General features: G+C 38.0%; 1 protein-coding gene across 3 annotated transcripts; it reads right to left on the reverse strand.

Moving 5' to 3' along the window:
- Positions 1–1,353: 1,353 nt before the first annotated feature.
- Positions 1,354–16,485, reverse strand: loxl1 (lysyl oxidase-like 1). 3 transcript variants are annotated; one of them, XM_083553013.1, is made up of 8 exons: positions 16,298–16,484; positions 15,034–16,192; positions 11,871–11,979; positions 11,559–11,696; positions 8,531–8,687; positions 7,471–7,566; positions 5,675–5,790; positions 1,354–3,481 (listed from the first exon to the last, which is right to left on the reverse strand). In XM_083553013.1, exons 2-8 carry the CDS (start codon positions 16,100–16,102, stop codon positions 3,475–3,477), a joined length of 1,692 nt encoding a protein of 563 aa, XP_083409139.1. In that variant the 5' UTR covers positions 16,103–16,192; positions 16,298–16,484; the 3' UTR covers positions 1,354–3,474. The 3 variants fall into 3 exon arrangements, 2 of the variants coding, with proteins under 2 accessions (XP_083409139.1, XP_083409140.1); XR_014535479.1 differs by lacking the exons at positions 1,354–3,481; positions 5,675–5,790; positions 7,471–7,566; positions 8,531–8,687 and adding exons at positions 9,242–10,613; positions 10,695–10,860 and having other exon boundaries at positions 15,034–16,485; XM_083553014.1 differs by lacking the exons at positions 1,354–3,481; positions 5,675–5,790; positions 7,471–7,566; positions 8,531–8,687 and adding an exon at positions 9,242–10,860 and having other exon boundaries at positions 15,034–16,485.
- Positions 16,486–21,226: the final 4,741 nt, after the last annotated feature.

A 21,226-nucleotide genomic window follows, 5' to 3' on the forward strand; every position in this document is an offset into this window, starting at 1 on the left:
TCTGTGGAAGCTGCTAAGAGGTTGATGTTTATAAATGATTTAAGAGCCACAAGAACAGGATCACACCTGGTGGCACCATTCTCCAAGATAATGCTTCTGCTTTAATACATCAATGCCTGAGAATATATCTGTTTCCTATGTTTTCAGAGATTCATTGCTCTTAAATGATCTCCGTGTGCAATACCAGCCATATACTGTACACTCTATCGAAAAAAGTACTGGGGCACTTGATTTTTCAGCCATTTGTGGTGACTTGAGCCATAAGCAGTTCTTCTCCAAACTTCTACCAAAGTTGGGGGCACACAATTCTGTAGTAAAGTTGGGGGCACACAATTGTGTAGTATGTCCTTGGACATCTTTAATTTCCCTTCACTTCAATTATCAGACACAAATCTATTCCAGCACCACAATTCCCTGTGAATAAAGTAAGCACCTTTTAGATATTGCTTGCTCCAACATGGGCTGGAGTTAAAGATCTGAATTGGCCTGCTATAGAGCTCGGACCTTAGCCCTATTGAACACCTTTGAGATGAATTGAAAGACTTCCTACAAGAGTGGAGGATATTATAACAGCAAAACAGGGACTAATGTTAAATGGAACGTTAAAAAAGCACATAATCTTATGGTTAGGTGTCCACAATCCTTTGGTCCAAAGACTTTAAGAGCATGTGTCAAATGTCATAAATGTAAATGCTGCTTGAAGCTAAAAGCACTCTGTTTGTAGGTGTTGCTTTAGGCAATGGAAAATAAGAAGAACTCAGATTCACATCTCATCAGATGAGGTTTTGAACCATATGCGTAGAAGTCGGCAGTTTAATAGGTAAGTCTGCATATAAATGTTTGCGGATATAAAATGGCTGACAGTGTGGTTTCTTTTCCTGCCAGTAAAAACTTGCAAATGATAAACACTTTTTTTGTGCTCGCTTCAAAAAATGAATGTGTTTTACTACACTTTGAACAGGATCCATGCTATGAACTGTGTATTACGGTTTGTGTTGCAAATGAGGTTCTGGCAGTGTTGCGATGGAATTAGAATGAAATAGATGCTCCTTACTATGGAGTCTGCTATACTGTAATACAATAAGTTAGTTTATTAAGCAGCAAAACAAGTAGTTTGTAATTTATGTACTTGGAAAACTAACCAGTTAGCAAAACAAGATAAATCAAAATCATATACAAATTAGCATATTATAAGAAAACTTTATGCTTGCTGCTAAGGTTAGGGGCTTAAAAAAATCTCTTTTCCGCTACCCCATTCTCCTTTGCGCTTCAAGTGTCCACATGTGGTACATGTTATATAAAAGCACAGTAAAATATTAATAAAGCAAAACATTCAAGAACTTTGAAAAGTGGTTGTATTACTCTTTTATCTTTATTTGAAGATTCAGTATACGGTCTAAAAAACATAATGAAACAAACGTAATGAAACAAATGTGCAAATCTCCACATTGTGAACAAAATTTGATAAGAAAAAGATCGATCCTTGTTACCAATCAGAAGAAACATATTATGAAATGAAAGAACAAATTTGTTTATATGATGAAAATGAATGTAACAAGATCTACCCTGGGTTTTGTTGCATACCCTCCAATTATTTTCCCTAATTCTGATCATTTCTATGCACCAGGTAATATAACTAAATAGGGAACACATTCTTTAGGCATTTTATAATTTCATAATAACGAACAACGCCTTTAAGAAAAAAATCCCGTCGCATGAACGATTACACGTTATATAAGTATTTGTGATGAAACTTTATATTGTAAATACTTTTTGATTTCCTTCAAGTGTTATATATATAAATAAAGGGAGGTTCTCTTTACCGCACATCTTTAACTGGACAAATATAATAGCTAACTCTGTCTCAGAGGTAGGTTGAGATGGCATTGAGCTTGGAAGCGATATCAAACTTTTGCAATGTTAGCTTTTGCAACAGTAGTATCGTCATAGTTACATTCTGCCGCAACACAGCTTTGAAATGAAGGTAGTAATCAGATGTGATAATCGAGAAATACATACAATGTAAATATTACAGCAATTTACTTTCTAAAAATCTGTACTTTCTTTAAAGAGAAAAAAAATGCAGTATTTTCTTTATCGAATGCGATCTAATAGTGGAGTAACAGTCACATGTAAAGATTATGATGACCTATGGCATCAGACCAGTGTTGGTAGCTTTTGACAAAAACTATGTATGCATACAACCGATAACTGCTTACATGATACAAGTTTATTAGAAAAGGTAACAGACACAAAATAACTTTCGATCGACAAGAATCACTGAGCCATTAGGAAGAAAAAAAAGCTGCCAATTTATCTGAGGCACGCAAATATTTGTCATTCATCAACCACCAGTTTTCAGGAAAGAGGTGACTACTCGGCTGCTAGGTAGGCATCATCTGTAAACCATCACGATAACAAAAAAAAAGGCAGTTTTGTAAGAAAACAGTTAACAGGACGGGAAAATATAGACCTTTTAGCCAGCGCTTGGATATATAAGGCTTTAATTCAAAATGGTCTAATCCCCTCCGGCTTTTCAGGACGAGAATCTGTTCAAGGCTCCCTCAGTCAAGCTAAAGTGAATTTCCTGGACAAACTTGCTGTGATAGTAGATGATTCATGCACGCAAAATTCTCTGACGTCCCTTTCAACCACATTTCATTATTTCACCTTCATTTCAGCGGAAAGGGAGAAAGAAAAAAAAAGACTTTTCAACAACATGATTGCTTCCAGTCGTACGGGGTCTATATATCCTCTTTCCCTGACACTGAAAATGAGGGTTTCAGGGACTTTTTTCCTGATCTGAAGTGGTGATTTACAGTTTACTAGCACCCTTTTGGGACTCCGTTGTTTACATTTCAGCACCTGTCTCTATTTGATCTAATGTTTTTAATCTAAGCCGATGGTTTCGCTAAATATAACCATTCTTGGAAAACGAATGGTATAAATAAGCCAGTGTTTCTAATAGACTAAAAGCTATTCTTATGTTTTAAAGCCAGGCAGATGTTGTATGAGTTCATATGTTCTTCACTGACACATTGTGTATTATATGATTCATTGAGAGTTTGTAACCAGAAATGGGCATCCATTGGTTTGTCTGCTTTGCAGAGATTTTGACTCTAAAACAGCAGCTTTAAGACCTGATTCGGAATAACTCACTCTGTACAATGTCTATCTGGCTTTAAGGATGATGATGATGCTTTTGTGTGTAATTATTATGTCAAAAATGGTATGTTGGCAATATTGTAAAAGTGAAATAGCCCTTTTTGGATATTTCACAGCGTTGTGTAATCGGGGCATCAGTACATATTTTGAGTATATAATCTTGAGTACAAACTGACCCCCAGACTCCAATCAATTTATGGAACCAGAACAACACATAACATTGGCAGCAACAACAACTGGTATTCCATTCACATTTCAATGGAACAGCATATCCCAGGATATCATCTTCTACCTTAATGTGTCTGGCGATCAAGATCTATAAAAAAAGAATCAAATCCAAAAATTAGGGAAGTGTCAGATTCTTTGTATGATGACTTGATGATTAGCACTTCATAAAATATTAAACATTTTTAATACAGCTCAAGTATTCAATATATTATTTTTGCCTTCTCATTTGCATATCAATGTCAGAATCAGCATCTAACTGCACTTTCCAGACTTCAGCGTGGCCTCCAACAACTCTCTGGGTCACAGTAACGAGATTACTGATCACACATGCCTCGATTTAATCACCTTCATAGCAAAGTTTAAAAGCACTCTCAGTTCATGCACAACATTGCAATGTTTCACTGTGCATAATTTTATAGCCAAGTCATGTGATTCAGTAATAGACTTTCTGAATGTAATCTTTTTCTGGGCTTCTTGTTTGCTCTTGCCTGTCCTGTCTGTTAGCTCATTTCCTGATCTTTGCCTGGATTTTGTGAACACTTTTGAGTTATATCTCTGAAACTCATGAAATACACTTCTTTGAAAATACGCCAGTCAGCTAACGTTAACTGCATTCCTTCCTTACACATCTATGTGGTATGCGGTTAAAATTTGGCTATCGGTAAAGTTTTAAAACAGCTTTTGTTACCTGGGTGATTTCATGATTATTTGTGATTCGTGATTAACTGTTAAAAAATCAAAGAAAACGTTACATTTTAATTATTTAATTATTGTTATTATTCCAAAATTTTAAGCAATGCTCTGTGAGTTCGACATTGGTTCTTTGCTCTTAAAACATTGTTTAAATTAATTGTATTTTTATTAATTGATAATTTACTGTCAGGCTCGAACTTTGCTAACAGGGTTGTACTATCAAAGTACAAAAGTTATTTTCCTTCTCAATGTCATTATAATAAAAGCGATATAAAACAATAAAAGTGAAATAGAGACTTTTTTTTTTTTTCAGTCCTCAGTCCTAAAGGTCTTTCTGTTATTTTTTTACACATCTTTTAAAACTAAATGATTATAGAATATAATTAAGGTGGGTTTAAACAAAATGCTGTTTTCTATGTGCTGTAAATAGATTGATTGCATTTATATCTGAAACATGCACAGGTTGTCATGAAGGACACGTATAGTGAATCTTTTTCTTCTAATAATTTTGCATGCAAAATCAATAGAAGCAAACAATAATTGTGCCTTAATCATGGGTGATGGTGGATGCAGTACACAATTCCTGTCCATTGCTTTTTTTGAGAAAAAAGACCCAATCATGCAATTATAACAAAATTAGCATACTTTGACAAATAGAGAAAATTGGGAAAAAACAAGAGACCAAACTAAATTTAGCTTAATTCATCTTTCAGGATTTGCAAAAAATATGACACCCTGTATGGTCAAAAGTATTGGGACACCCGATACAATTGTATAGAATGTCTTTGGATGCGGAAGCATAACATCTTCCCTTTATTTAAACCTGGAACCCCAAACCTGATCCAGAATGAAAATGTCTCTGTTCAAAGAAAGATCTTGAAAGACCTGCTATAGAGCGTTGCTGTTAACCCCATTCCACACAACATGATTGATTGGAATGCTTACTGCACTTCAGGCCTCAGCCTACATCAGTACCTTGCTTTAATTAGGTTCAATAAATTTTTTTTTGTACCGCGCATTTAGCAATGGACACTGTCTCAAAGTAGCTTTGTTACTATGATTGTAAGTGTATCCCTAATGAGTGAGCCAGTGGCCACTGTGGTAACAAAAAACTTCTTGAGATGTTATGAGGAAGAAACCTTAAAAGGGACCAGACTTAAAGGGAACCGCTTCTTAATCTGGGTGGTATTGAATGTTCATTCATTACTGTTCAATTATTGTTAATAGGTCATGCAGTAATAGGTACTTAAATGCAACCTTTGGTCCTATGCCATTGCAGTAGACTTGAGGGGTTACTTTACTAAAACCCTTGTGGCTAAATGAGCACAAATCTCTTCCACCACACTCCAGAGACTAGTGGAACATCTTCCCAGAAGAGTTGAGATTATTATAACATCAAATAGAGGCAAGATGTGGAATGGGATGTTTAAAATGCATCTTATGGTCAGGTGTCCACAAAATATTGCCCATATAGAATTTTTTTTAAATCAAATTTGCTGTCAAATTTGAATAGATTGCTTGAGAAAACATTAATTGCAGTGGATTAAAAGCACAGTTCAGTACAATAAAGTGCATCAGAGTAACTCACTGGGAGATCTTGCAGTTCGTTGTTCGGACAAGGCGCCCTGTGTAGTGGATGTTACACCTGACAATGTTGTTGGTGTAGTCTGACTCAAGCACAAAGTATTTGGGGTTGACCTGAACCTGGATTAGAGAAAAAAAAAGTATATTATTACTTTACAGTTTTAGAGATTACCTAAGATTCAAGTAAAAAGAAATCTCAGATCAGGAAACAGGAGATATGGAAAGTCTCTGTCCTTAGCATTCATGATGTCATTGTTCTTACAGAGAAACACAGCAGGCCTGTATTTGCCTGCCTTACAGTATATTCGAACTGACAGCGCAATCACAAATAGGAGCATACCAAACGCATTGCAGCAGCATCGTTCTCATTGTTGATGGACTTTCCTCTAACAGCTGCATTCGATATAAAATGAAAAGCTTCTTCAGTTAAACATCTGTCAAGTTCTAGCATGTTCTTTTAGTCGTACATACAGAAAATCGAATTATTTTAGAGAGAGAAAAGAGACAAGTATGTTATTCTAAGTAAGATCCATGTGAACATCTTTGTTACCCCAACACACGATAGAGATCATTAAACTCAGTGCTAATGTTTATTCAAGCTGGATTTAATATCAAATGTTTCCAACTATTATCAATGGGCCTCTGAGACATTTTGTTTCTTTCTTTTTTCCAGTTAATCTACATTTTGCTTACAGTCTCAGCCAACTACATTTTCTTTCCTTTGCATTCATGTATTTCTTCAAATTCTGATTGGCTTGTAACAACATTTATTAGTTATTAATACTACTAAAGATTATTATGGGGTGACCTGAAGTGAACCCAGATTTAAAGACAGCTAATCTAAGCTTTAATACAATCGCACAGCCATTGAATAAAAGTCAAATTTGGTCACTTCCACCAGGAATGAGTTCTTTTCTGGATATTGCAACTTGTTTTTAATTTATTCCATTTTAAAACTTATTACAAATATCTTAGAAGATTGACTCAGTTCCTACTGCTTTTTCCAATCAAAATGTGGGACAAAAGCTGGACATTAGGTCATCCTTAGCTGTGATGTGACATCATCTTATGTGATTGGCCATTGCTTAAAAGAAAAATCTGAAGAACATTAAAACTTGACATGAAGAGCCTGGAAACTGAACTGTCTGTGTAAAAAAAAACAAAAAAAAAAAACAAAACTGAACATCAACCTAATTTCACTATTCTCTTAGTAAAACTGTAACATTTATTTGGATTTTGGTGTTTTTTATGTGTTTGCACTTCCCAGAACTCCCTTGTTTGCTTCCTCTTTGTCACTTTCTGTTTTCCATGGCCCCTGCTAAAGCTTCTCCCTGGCCATTCCCTTGATTGTTAGCATCTGGGTTTAATTTGTTTTCACCTAGTAAACAATGTGCGAACACAAGTTTCTTTGTCTTTGCCAAATAGTATGGCTTTGAATGTTAAACTATACTAACTTTCTCTCTGTGGTCTCTTTGTTACCCTAATCTACTCAGTTCTAGGTAGTTCTCTAGGCATCTCAGTTATTCCAAGTTGTCATTTTGCTTTTAGCTTACTTCTGACTATAATGCAAAATGTACCACTCCTTAATTGTCATCTGACCCCTATAATGGAAACATTAGAATACCCCCAAAAAAGAGACTTTCTGCTTGTGTTTAGCTGCTTCTGGATTCCATATGTTACCATCATTAGCATGCTTTGAATTAGTAGCTTCGAAACAGCCGAAGAAATGGAACAAAATGGGAACTGAAACACAAAGTGAATGGGCTCTGGATTGCATTAAGCTCATACGAATGTTATTACCTTCAGTATGTAGTTTCCTGGCTTGATATCTGTAATATCAATCCACTGGCAGTCAATATCTGCATTATAAGTGTCATAGCAACCTGGACTGAGACCCTGTTGGAGCATTCGAAAACATGATTAAAAAGAGAACGAGTTTTCCAGCATGTACACGAGCAGTTGCACATTTCAATTCAATTTAAGTTTTATTTGTATAGTGATTTAAAAAAAAAAGCATTGCCACAAAACAGCTTTATTAAGCAAAACTGATGAGGTCACACAAACTTGAGGAAACATGAAGAAATGGGCCTTTTCTACTACTCTATCTCTCTTTCTTTTCGGCTTCTCCCGTTAGGGGTCGCCACAGCGGATCCTCCGCACGTTTGATTTGGCACATGTTTTACGCTGGATGCCCTTCCTAACGCAACCCTCCCCAATTTATCCGGGCTTGGGACCGGCACTAAGAGTGGCTGGGGATGGTTCCCTGACCGGGAATCGAACCCGGGTCGCAGCGGTGGGAGCGCTGCATCTTAACCACTAGACCACCAGGGGACCTCTTTTCTACTACTCTATACACCCCAAAAAATCATATTTATACATGATTGAAACTTTTTCTGTCCTTTCCTTTCCTTACCTTACCTTTCCGTACCGTACCTTATTTTACCTTACCTTACCTTACCTTACCGTACTGAACCTTACCTTATTTGACCTTACCTTACCTTACCTTACCTTACCTTACCTTACCTTACCTTACCTTACCGAGGGTTACCTTATATTCTTTTTCCATGAAATAAAGATCATTGACTATATAGTTGCTTTTGAAGACAATAGGAAATACAAATATGTCACAGTTAGCAGGCTAAATTGCTGCTAACAAAAATCAAACATTGAGATATCCAATTGTTTCCTCAACTTCTATCTACAAAAATGTTCAAGAATGTCTTAGTTCTGAGGTCCAGCATCACACTTCTGAGGTAATTTTGTATACTGTATTTGTATGTACAGTTTTGTTTGTTTAGGACAATCAAGAATGCCTTCATCTTTAGTTATATCTTGAATCATCTTATTGAAAAATGACTACCTGTGTATGGGAAGTGCAGGCATATCGTTTAAGATGGCCGAAGTCACACGTGGTGTCCTCCAGACAGAAACTGGCCTTATGTCCTTCTGCAACTTTCCTTCCTGTACCCACCTCCAGTAGGTCATAGTGACTGAATTCGTCCATGCTGTGGTAATGTCTGCAAGAGGGAAGAGTGTGTGAAGGAAAGTGATTCATTCATTCGGTCGACATAATCTAATAAAAGCAACAACGCAAGCAATTCTCTTTCATTTGCACTTGTTCATTTTGCCTGTCAGCTCAAAGCACTTTGCGCGTCGCGTTCGTCGGTAATGTTGGGTTCGAGTGCCACAGGGGCAATTCAATCAGTCACAGACTACTGCAAGAGCTGTTCAGAAAGCGGCATCTGGTGTTAAGAACCTCAATTCAGACTCACCTCACACCTTTTTGTTGCACGCTTTCCAAACCGCGTTTGGCAGTGATGTAGCAATTGGAACTCAAGGGAATTTCAATCAGTCTGACAAAGTGCAGATTCAAATGTTTGGCTTTTAAACGCAGCAGTATGAAGCATCAATGAACTCAGTATTACAACACTGCACCCTTTTTTGTGCCTAAATTTGAGAGTTTCCCGGTGTATGAGTTAAGTGTTTAGCTAAGGCGTGTTTTAGTAGGAGTCTGGCAGGTGATGTAATACATGCTGGAGCATACCGAATCCGAAAGGAATTAAGTCTCACGTTTCGTGTTACAGCAGAAGAACAAAAATAGCCGAGGGCTTTCAGGAAAGCTACTTTCCAACAGAAAGGCACTGACAGGGAGAAGACTCAGAGTTTCCACCAGGATAGCATGTTGTCCATGAAAAAATAAAGAACAAAAACCACATCAATCATTCATTATGAAAAGGTGACAGATACAGTACAGGCTGACATATTTAGGACCGAGAGGAAATTTTTAGCATGGTGTAGTTACCCTAGCATGTTGAGGTCTAAATTTACATCACAGTGGCAGCTTGGTGGTGCTGGGATTTGAACCCATGAACTTCCAATCAGAAGACCAACATCTTATTCTTTGAGCCATCAATTCAATTACAGAAAAGTTAGAAAGCTGGGCTCAGCTATGATACCGTCCCCCTAGAACACACAGGGTTAAGGACCTTGCTCAAGGGCCCAAGAGTGGCAGCTTGATGATACTAGGGCTTAAACAGCTGACCTTCTGATCAGTCACCACTGAGCTACCAAATACTAAGTCTAGTAGTATATTTATTTTAGTTTTCCAGCCATATATGGTTCTTTCCAAACTTTAAGTTGTCATTGGATGTGGTATCATGAAATTCTCCCTTCACTTGAACTAGACGCAAACCTGTTCCAGGATGACAATGCCCCTGTGCACAAAGCATGATGATATGGTTTACTTTAAATGGAGTAGAAGATCTTAAATGGCCAGATATAACGTTCTGACCTCAACAATAAACACCTTTGGAATGAATTGGAATGCCAGGATGAATTTTTAACCCTACACCTAACTTTACTAACACCCGTGTGGCTGAATGTGCACAACCCCAGAATTTAATAGAACATCTTCCCAGAAGAGTGGAGTTTATTATAACAACAAATAAGAATTAAATGTGGAATAGGATGCTTAAAAAACACACATGAATCTTTTAGTCAGGTGTCCACAAACTTTGTCCATTTAGTCCATTTTTGTAAAAATGTCTCACCATAATTTGCAATTGGAATGTTGTTTATGATTTAGAATTATTACTATGATAATATTTCCTCATACCTCCAATTCCAACAGTGTTCAAATTCTTTAAAGAGAATCTTTTTTACATAATCATGATGCATTATTTGTGAAAACTATTTGCAGAAAAACTTCTAAAGGGAATTGTAGTAAATCCTTTCCTAAATAAGGAACATAACTAAGATAAACTTTATGCCAGAGTAATAATACCAATTGGTCACATGACATTTTACCAGTGGTCACTACAGATTTGTAATTAGAAATACTCCGTCTCTATCAGTTTGCATCTGATACTTTAGAATGGAACATCAAAAAAGTTATTTGTGAATATGCATCGACCTTATTGACGTCACTGGATAAAGAATCCACCCTTAAACAAACAGACAGGGTCAAAATATTTCACTAGGGTTCTCAGAAAGTCAGACACGGCACCTGCACAAACATCACTGACCTCTGACTTTAGTTCTGCTTGTCCAGTGCTGATGTAGAAAAACAATGGAAGGTAATAAAAAGTTGAACATGGACAGAACACTTTGACCTCCGGACCAATGGAAGTGGAATTTGACCTTTATCTGTTTCCTTTTGAACCATTTTTTTTGTTATTTATTCTCCTGGCTCTTGAAAGAGAATGAGAATGTTTTAATCATTTAAATGTACATTTAATCATTTAAATGTACATTTATGGCATTTAACAGAAGCCCTTATTCAAAACCACTTACATTTATCTTAATTATACAACTGTGCAACTATGGGGTTAAGGGCCTTAGTCAGGGGCCCTTTCCATTTATGAGAACTGTGTACATTCTTACAGAGCAAATCACAGCTAGTCTTAATGCAATCCATGTAGTTATCAAGGAACTTTTTTTTCAGTATAAACTGCACAGGCTGCTGTTCTAGAGCCCTCAGGGGTAATACTCAGCTCCATGCAGATAATATTGGCAGACAGAGAAAGAATTAAATTTGTTTTTGATTAAGCTTAGTTAAGGTTAGACTGTCTGTGGAATTTAGACTCGGGATAATAGCCAACAGCGAAACAAGCCTGCAGTCTAATCCCCCCCCATCCAAAGAGAAAATCCTATTAAATGCTGCGACAAATGAGAAAACAATAACATTAGAAATGGTATTTTAGACCAGGTGGTAGAAAACGATCAGACTGCCATAAATATCCATTACACGCTCATTGTGATGGTTAAAAATCAATTATCGATATCAGTGATGACTTGTTATCCATTCGTAGACGCATGTAGGTCAGTATAGGACCTAAACCTGTCACAGCAGAGACTTACAGGACATAGGATAATTGGGTTGAACTCACTGGTGACAGCTGTGCCACTCCCAGGTATGCCGCGGTCGGTTGGGCATGAAATCAGCCGTTCCCTGGTTCTTAACCCGCTGAGGAAAGCGTAGCAAGACCCTGACATCATAGTCTGTGATGTCAGAACTGTAGGCTGTACTGTAGAAAAAAAACAAACATTCACAGGCCATTAAGCATAAAAAACAATATACTGTAAGCAGTGATATATTAAAGCCACACTACATTGGGACTGTAATATTTGACATGCATTATTGTGGATTTAGATTTATAATATTACATCTAAATCTAAATGGTCATGAAACTGAGATTTACCTTGAGAGGCACTTTTCTTCAGCAGCGCAGCGAAGGGAGTACATGTGGGATCGTTGGATGTATGTGGAGGCCTGAATGTAGTTTGGGTCAGGCACCAGGTCAGGTAGTCCTAATTATGACAAACATTGTGATCAAGATATATATGAAACAGTGTCTAGATATTTTCTTATATATCTTCTTATAGGCCCAGATATTTATACACCTTTCCACAGATGTTGTCCATTTGAGTAGAAATCAGAGCAGATCTTATACTTGTAATTTGTAAGTTACAGTGTATTGTATTATACTTGTTTCTTTTTCATTGGTCCAATCTTCAGAAAATGTCTGCAGCACTACAGATCTGGTCTTGGGCTCAGTTTAGCAGCTTGTCTACAGCAAAATAATTTATTAATACCTACAACCCACACTACATGGCAAGTTTGGTTCAGTTCCTGCAGTTGGGACAATTTGAGCTAGCTCACTTTCTCACAATAGTCCAACTGGATCTGGACTCAACTCGAATGCAGATGCCCTTCAAATGCTTGTTCTGAGTATGATTGATGGGTTCTCACCTGTCTAATGAATCACACTAAAGAGAAAATACACCAGAGTCCAATTCAAATCAACAGCAAACTGCATAGCATATTTGTATTTGTTATGCCAGTAAGACTTCATTAATCACCCCTGGTTTGTCCTTCTAGAGAAACTCTTGAAGGTCTGCTGAAAACTCTACATTAAAATGTTTGTTTTAGAAAAGGTTCCCAAAAGAACTGTTGTTGACTTGAAACCTCTAATATTGAAGCATGATATGAATTGCACAAACCAACCCCGGATAAAACAAATCTGAATTTTAAGGTATGCAACCCAACTATATAATGTAGAACACCAATGCATGATAAAGCAAGCATGAACAGTAGAACAACAATGATCTCACTTTCTCACTGGTTCCAAATTGGGCCCAAAACCAAGTCTGTTATAAAAATAAATAAGAGAGAAGAAAAAAAAAGCAAAAAAAAAATGCTGTCAGAGCAAATACCTAACACTTTCAAAGAGAGATGCATTTCACAAAAAACGAAGGAACCAGACTTTTATCTCATCTTATGGCTTAAAAACTGAGCAAGACAAGGGCAGCTTTAACCCAATAAAAATCACGCACAGAGAACACCTAAGCACTCAAATTTTATAGCCTTAATGCTTTTAAGACTTGATTCCTGCACATTCTACAATGAGTGCTTTAACTGTGTATTCTGGCGGCCTCAGTTCTGAGTAAACATCTGATTTGTCAGCTCTCTCTGAACCAGACTTTGAGGCTTCCTGGGTCAGGTTTAGTAAATAGTGTAATAGCAGTGTGAAAAGGCAAGGTTTGATTTTCTTCAGACTGCCCTCACTTCAAACACTTCCATGTGCTTAAAGTATATGATGCTATTTTATCTCCAGTACATGTAGCTACAGGATCTAACAGAAGTTTGATTTAATGATACATTATACTTTCCTAGAAGAAGAAATATTTAAATTCCATGTTGTGGCTCATCAAAAATATTCACTCTAACCCAAATTTGGATGTATAGACTACAATATAACACACTACTCCAGACATACACATACTGTAACACTCACAATTAAGACGTGCTTTTTAAATAAGGTAGATGGCTGAGGATGGTAGATGTGGAATCAGGCATGGTCTTTGAGATTTAAAGACTCACTTAAGGAAATCCTTGCAGGTTTGTTTTCTATTCTAACATTTACTTGCATAATATCCGACCATTTGACCAGCAATGAGCCAGAAGACCATTCAAAGAAGGCAAATTGGTAAAATAGCATATAATACTGTACATACATTAACATCCCAATCATGTACTGTAGCTTTTATTTGATTTACTTTTATAACTTCTCATAAACAGAGTGCCCACCCTTTACTGTCAGCAGTGTGGCTGTTTCTTTAGAAACTGAGATCACTTACATGTAATGGAGTTCCATATTATGAAAAAAAGATTTTTGGCCTCAGTTATGAATGAGTTTCATTTGGCCTCCCTGAGCCACCTCTCCACTTCACTTAACACACACACACACACACATGGCTTTTAAACCAGAAAAATATTTTCTGTTTCTTGTGGCAACCCGTGTTGGGTGAAACCTATGTTTGTGTAGTTTCCTACTTTCCTACACACACACACACACACACACACACACACACACACACACACACACACACACACACACACACACACACACACACACAAATACTATAATCCTTATTAACGTCACCCCACCCTTTGTTGAACATACTGGGATCATTCACCCTGCACACACTCCCTACTCCCCACTACCACACCACACCACCCCTCCCTACCCCATAGCCAGTCTTTGGCTCGATGAAGTCACCACCAACCCTCCAAAAAACAATGAGAACATTTAATGCAGAATGCCTGGCCATATGCTACACATACACTCCCAGATTTCGCAGCACCTGGTTCCAATAACGTTGCCATTTGTAGCAATGAGATAAGCTTGTACTTCTTTTTTGTTTGTAAATTAAAAAACAGCAAGAAGAGAATGAGAAATGCATCGTGTCAAAGAAGAATGTAAGTGTTCAAAGGCAAAAACAGAGAAATCTAGTAGAATATAATGTCCCTTTCCAGCTGCACAAGCAAATAACTTCGGAATCATACAATGTAGTTTGAGTCCCCGGGGCTTTAAGTTTGTCCGACCCGAAGGAGCGATGCTTGCCAGGAAACACATTGAGATGGCAAGAGAGCTACATTTTTTAGATCGTACTCTTTTTTCCCCCTCACTTCCCATTCCATCAAAGAGAGAGAGAGAGAGAGAGAGAGAGAGAGAGAGAAAAGGAAGGATTTTGAAGCATACTCCACACGAGCATCCATTTCACATCACCACCAGCTGCACTGCTGCATTACAATGTCATTCTTCTTTGGTGTCTTAAACCCTAGTCGCCCATAGTGAATAAGTTACAGAGAATAGATATTTGTCATGATGTTCAGACTAAATAGAACAACTGGTTATTAGGTACTTATAAAAATAGACTAAAGCAATTCTTGGCGCTAGTTTTATTTGCACATGAAACTGATTCAGTACCTTACAGATACTGAAAGGAATTTGGTGCACATACTGTAAAAAATGTGATTTCTTTTTTAACAAATGGTGCAGTGTGTGGATTTCAATATACCTCTTTGCTGATTTCGGTAGACCGTTCCAATATTTGTGGAGGGGTTCTCGGCGAAGTTGGAGTTGAGAGGGTTACGTGCAGGTTGCTGAATGAATGGAGGCAAAGGTTGTGGCCTTCCAAAAGGTGGAAACTGCTCATACTGCGGGCTTTGCTGGGCAGGTTGTCCTACACCAGTTGATATGGATTCTGCAGCATTACTTCTATCCGGAAGTCCTGCTGTTTCGTCATTGTACAAGCTGTGTGTGTAGCGACGATCCAAACCATCTGAGAATGGGGGTTGTGCAGGTTGGACAGGAGCAGCAGGAAATGGTGGACCATACTGTTGATAGTAGCGTTGACTTTCATCTCTTATTTCTGACCTAGGAGCCACAGGTGCCAGTCCTCCTCCTGGAAAAGCACCACCACCATAACTTCCGGCAGAATAACTACCGCCGCCACCAGCACTATATCTTACTCCTGTGAAACCTCCACTAGGGTCTGCTGAATACCCTGTGCCCTGGAATGGTGGTTCAAAAGATTCATATGGGGTATAATAGGGAGGCTGCTGTTGAAAAGGGTACTGTGGGTATGATTGCACACTGAAAGAAGAAGAGGATGATGATGAGGAGGAAGAACCGGAAGACGTTCTGTAACGTGTATTTGGGGATGACTGAAATCGACTTGATTCACCTGTACCGGTGCCAGCAGTACCTTGACGCCAATTTTCTGGCACCTGCCCAAATCCAAACGGGTGTCTGGCTTGGCCCCTGATGGTTTCTGAGTTACCTCTGGATGGTGCCTGTCTGCGCACATTTCCTCCATTTGGTCTGGACCTTCTGTTCGAGCTATCAGATAAAACTACTTGATGACTTCTGTCCAGGTCCTGTCCCCGAGCAGGGATGTACTCAGCTCCACTGTTGAGCAGGCTAAACAGCCTTCCATTGTTTTCCCACTGGATCACTTGTCTCCAGGGATTTGAAGGTGAATCTTGTCCCTGACTAGGAGATTGGGCCTGAGACTGACCTTGTGACTGTGCCCCAACAATGCTCAGCAACATCCACACCCAGCAAGATATGAGAACTGGCTGCATCTTAACAGTTTTACATGCAAAGCAACAATCTTCTAAATTTCTGTAAGTCCAGATCACAAAAAAATAATCCTTGATCCCTTAATCCAAAGTCTACAACACAGCCAAAATAATGATTGCAGTGTCCATAGGAATCCCTTACAGTTAATAAACAGTGTTAAAACTTAGTCCTTTGAATTGTCCTTGGTGAAGACATACCTGTAAGGAGGAGAGGCCACTTCCAACATCCCAGAGTAGGCAACTGTATACCAATTCTTCCTCTCTTTGATTGTTTGGGTGTAAAAATATCAGTGGACTTAGCATTGCTGTCTAAGCTTCTCCGGTGAGAACTGCCTACTGCTTCCTAACTCCAGCTCTCTATTTGCTTCTCTGATTGCTTGCAACCTCTCCCAAAATTTCCCCCTCTTTTGCACTCTTTAACGTTCCCTCCCACATGGCCCTAGTGCTAGAGCTGTTCCCACTATAACCATAGCAAAGCCAGATCTCAGTACAGGTTTCCAGAGTCAACATCACCATCTGTGGAGACATTTAGATTGCCAGAGTTACTTGCTCTTATATCCAGAGCACGGATTCTTTTGATTGAGGAACATGAAGAGATGTCTGGTGTGAGGTCTGAGTTAAGCAGTACATTAGCAAACATATTTTTTCCCTCACACACAAAAACGGCCATGACTATTGGATAGAGGCAATCGATAAAGATAATGTTGACTAGATGTGGGGTACAGTTCAAAGCCAATAGATTTTTTCTATTATAAGTAATTATACTGAAAGCCATTAAGAAGACACATGACTAAAGAATGTGAGAAATTTAAAGATATGTTATCAGTGGCTCAATTGTCTAGAACAGGCTGTTCCAAATGTAAGGGCGGGTCGTATTCGCCATGCGGGCCGTAGTTTGGGGACCCCTGTTCTAGAATAATAAACTAATTATTCCGAATAAGGAGGCTGTGTTTGACAAATCAGGTGGAAATATGAAATAACCATATAAGTGCTCCTTGAAAAGTAAAAGTATAGTGGGACAGGCTGTAAGAGATACACTTTCCTGGATATCATTTATGTGTACTGATTGCAATATAACCTTCTAAGGTTTTCATGGATTTTGGGATTTAGCTGATCCCCTACATTTACATAACAGGCTTTATATACTGTGAAATAATGTCCTGAATTGTCCTTCCTATTTACATTACTCATTCTATTTGCAATTTATTCAAAAGGCATTTGTATACAAGTTTTCGTCCGAGTTGGTCGTGCACAAACACCGCAGGCATTGAATGTCCCGATTTTGTTATCAAAGTCAGCATTATACTTAGTGTTTATGTTGGCTCACCTAAATAGTAATGTTCAGAGAGTGCCAGTGAGTAAGGCATGACTGCATTCCTCTTGAGATTATGCATTTAAACTGAACAGATGTGAACAGCCATTTTCAGGCAGCTCGTTTGAAACGGGACCCTCTATGGATAAAAGTAACTGGTTTTTACAGCACATTCTTGGCTGACACTGAGCAGTTTGCTTCAAAGCGAAACTTTTGGGCTACAGAAAATAAAGAGAAGGTGAAGTTGCCTTAGGGATTGGGCCAAGCATTTACTGACATCAATTCAATCTCTGATATGTATGCTGTAATCCTTATGAGCAGAGTTTATGTTAAAATCCCTTGTGGACTGTAGCTGTTCTAAGTGAAATAAATAATGTTTCTTGTTTCTTTAGTATTCCCATCCATATGAAATACTAGAAAGAACAGTCAAAGTGAAAGAAGTGTCTTATAACGTTTTTCAGGAAATTCATCGTTTGCTGTCTGAAATCTTGAAGTGGATGCAAACATCAGGAGGATGGAGAGTGGAGGCGGTAACTGGTGCAGATTATGTAAGATGCTAACCATGCTTGGGACGTTTGTAACATCCTATGAACATTCCATTGAAGGCTACAAGGAAAAAAGATAACAGGATGAAGAGAAGGGGAAAGAAAATGAGAAGTCGAAAAGAATGTATTGTAAACATCCGCTTATGCGCCGATGTCCTGATGTCCTGTAGTCTGTTATGCGAGCTTTGTTAAAATGTCCCTCGGCAACGCGTTGTAAAAGGTCAGAAAAACAAGTACAGAGCCAAAAATAACCTGAGAAACAAAACAACAAAACAACAAAAAAAAAGTGTTTTTCACATTCTTGTATTTCTGGATCTCTAAAGCCAATATATTTGATTAAGAAAACCACAGGAATTCTTTGTCCTTACCAGTTCGTGCAGTTCATCGCATACTGAATTCAATGTGTAGCTCATTAATTTTTTGGTGAGTAAAATGTTATCTGCCTTTCCCTCACCCAGAGAAGTAACAAAAGGTCAGATGCAATTATTCTCATTTTTTCCGTGCATTTTGAAGTCTATTAAAGTGCTCATTTAAAGCAAAGAGTTGAAAGGCCTGGACATTCTGCTTGTGCTGCTCGTTTAAATGACAGTACCTACTATGCTTTTTCTGATTTGCAATGCCAGACATGAACATGAGGACACACAAATGAGCCAGCGCTTTATTATATGCTCCGAAAAGGCTTCAACGACTTTGTGTCAGGGAACACACAGGCCCTGACGCTGCTCTCTGAACATCAGAGACATTGAAAGGAGTAGGTTTAGGTGCATATTAGACACCATAAAGGCTTATCAGCTTTGACCTTTTTTTTGCTGTCATGTTTTTCTAAAGATTCTGCCATGGCCTTGAGGTCTGGGCCATATATATTGAGCCTCACCTTTTGGCAGCCTTGCATCTTTTAACCCAAGAAAAAGGGCAAGGGTTCTAAATATATCAGAAACTTTTTTTTTTTTGTCCAGACTGCATTTTCAGCCATTAAATAAAACACATGAATACTTATACATTTATTCAGTTATATACCCTACTGTGGTTGGTGTAGGTGTACATGTACATAAGAAAAACTTGCACACCAATGCACAAAGTAAATATCCATTCATTGGTGCATAGTCAATCCAGGATATGTTTGGGAGGTGGGAAAAAACCAGGCAACCCTGAGAAAACCCACACATGCATTGTATGACCTCTATGTGAACTCCACACAGTGCATGTGTCTCCCACACAGACACAACAAGGTTCCCTGCTGTGCAGCCATGACAACCTCATTCCTAACTGGTCAAATAAGGCTCACCCTCAATTCTCAGTCTTGTACTCTAAGAAAAGAGACATCAAACAGCCTCCTATGTTAGTGGTTACTTGGTTAAACCACATACCAGCTGCTGTAACATGCAAACTTACAGGTGAAAAAAATAAGGTACTTGTCACTGCATTGTACTTGACAAACTTTTAAATATCAGACAAAATATCAAGATTTAGACGTTGTAATGGCCTTAGCAAACATAACAGTCTTTGTTTGGTTGTGTACAGTAGCAGCAGTGCTTCAAAGCCCATTCTAAAAAAGCAGGATGCACAATAGGTTTATATCTTTAAATTGTTAAATTAATTAAATGTACAGTCTACTGTGTTATTAAAATAAATGAAATATACACGGATAACCCTTTATGGTGTTGCTAATTCATCTCATGTTTTGATATATTGTACATTTTGAGATGCTTTTCTGCTCAACACAACTTCACAGAGTTGTGATTTTGCCTTTTTATCACGATATTTCTGCGCTTTTAGTTTTTATAATCGTTTTGTCTAAACTCTAGAGTCTTGTGTATGCAAATCCTTAGGTCTTAGAAACATTAGAGGTGTTTTCTAAAATACTAAAACAAGCATAGTGACCAGCAGTAACCATTTTGTGCTTAAATTCACATTTTTTTGTCTTTGTAATAATGAAAACATTATATATACTGTATATATATATATATATATATATATATATATATATATATATATATATATATATATATATATATATATAAATATATATATATATATATATATATATATATATATATATATATATATATATATATATATATATATATATATATATATATATATACAGTGAGGAAAATAAGTATTTGAACACGCTGCTATTTTGCAAGTTCTCCCACTTAGAAATCATGGAGGGGTCTGAAATTGTCATCGTAGGTGCATGTCTACTGTGAGAGACATAATCTAAAAAAAAAAAATCCAGAAATCACAATATATGATTTTTAAACTATTTATTTGTATGATACAGCTGCAAATAAGTATTTGAACACCTGTCTATCAGCTAGAATTCTGACCCTCAAAGACCTGTTAGTCTGCATTTAAAATGTCCACCTCCACTACATTTATTATCCTAAATTAGATGCACCTGTTTGAGGTCGTTAGCTGCATAAAGACACCTGTCCACCCCATACAATCAGTAAGAATCCAACTACTAACATGGCCAAGACCAAAGAGCTGTCCAAAGACACTAGAGACAAAATTGTACACCTCCACAAGGCTGGAAAGGGCTACCGGGAAATTGCCAAGCAGCTTGGTGAAAAAAGGTCCACTGTTGGAGCAATCATTAGAAAATGGAAGAAGCTAAACATGACTGTCAATCTCCCTCGGACTGGGGTTCCATGCAAGATCTCACCTCGTGGGGTCTCAATGATCCTAAGGAAGGTGAGAAATCAGCCCAGAACTACACGGGAGGAGCTGGTCAATGACCTGAAAAGAGCTGGGACCACCGTTTCCAAGGTTACTGTTGGTAATACACTAAGACGTCATGGTTTGAAATCATGCATGGCACGGAAGGTTCCCCTGCTTAAACCAGCACATCTCCAGGCACGTCTTAAGTTTGCCAATGACCATTTGGATGATCCAGAGGAGTCATGGAAGAAAGCCATGTGGTCAGATGAGACCAAAATAGAACTTTTGGGTCATAATTCCACTAAATGTGTTTGGAGGGAGAAGATTGATGAGTACCATCCCAAGAACACCATCCCTACTGTGAAGCATGGGGTGGTAGCATCATGCTTTGGGGGTGTTTTTCTGCACATGGGACAGGGCGACTGCACTGTATTAAGGAAAGGATGACTGGGGCCATGTATTGCGAGATTTTGGGGAACAACCTCCTTCCCTCAGTTAGAGCATTGAAGATGGGTTCGAGGCTGGGTCTTTCAACATGACAATGACCCGAAGCACACAGCCAGGATAACCAAGGAGTAGCTCTGTAAGAAGCATATCAAGGTTCTG

The sequence above is a fragment of the Silurus aristotelis genome, assembly GCF_946808225.1.
Source record: "Silurus aristotelis genome assembly, chromosome: 10".
In the NCBI taxonomy this organism is placed as follows: domain Eukaryota; kingdom Metazoa; phylum Chordata; class Actinopteri; order Siluriformes; family Siluridae; genus Silurus; species Silurus aristotelis.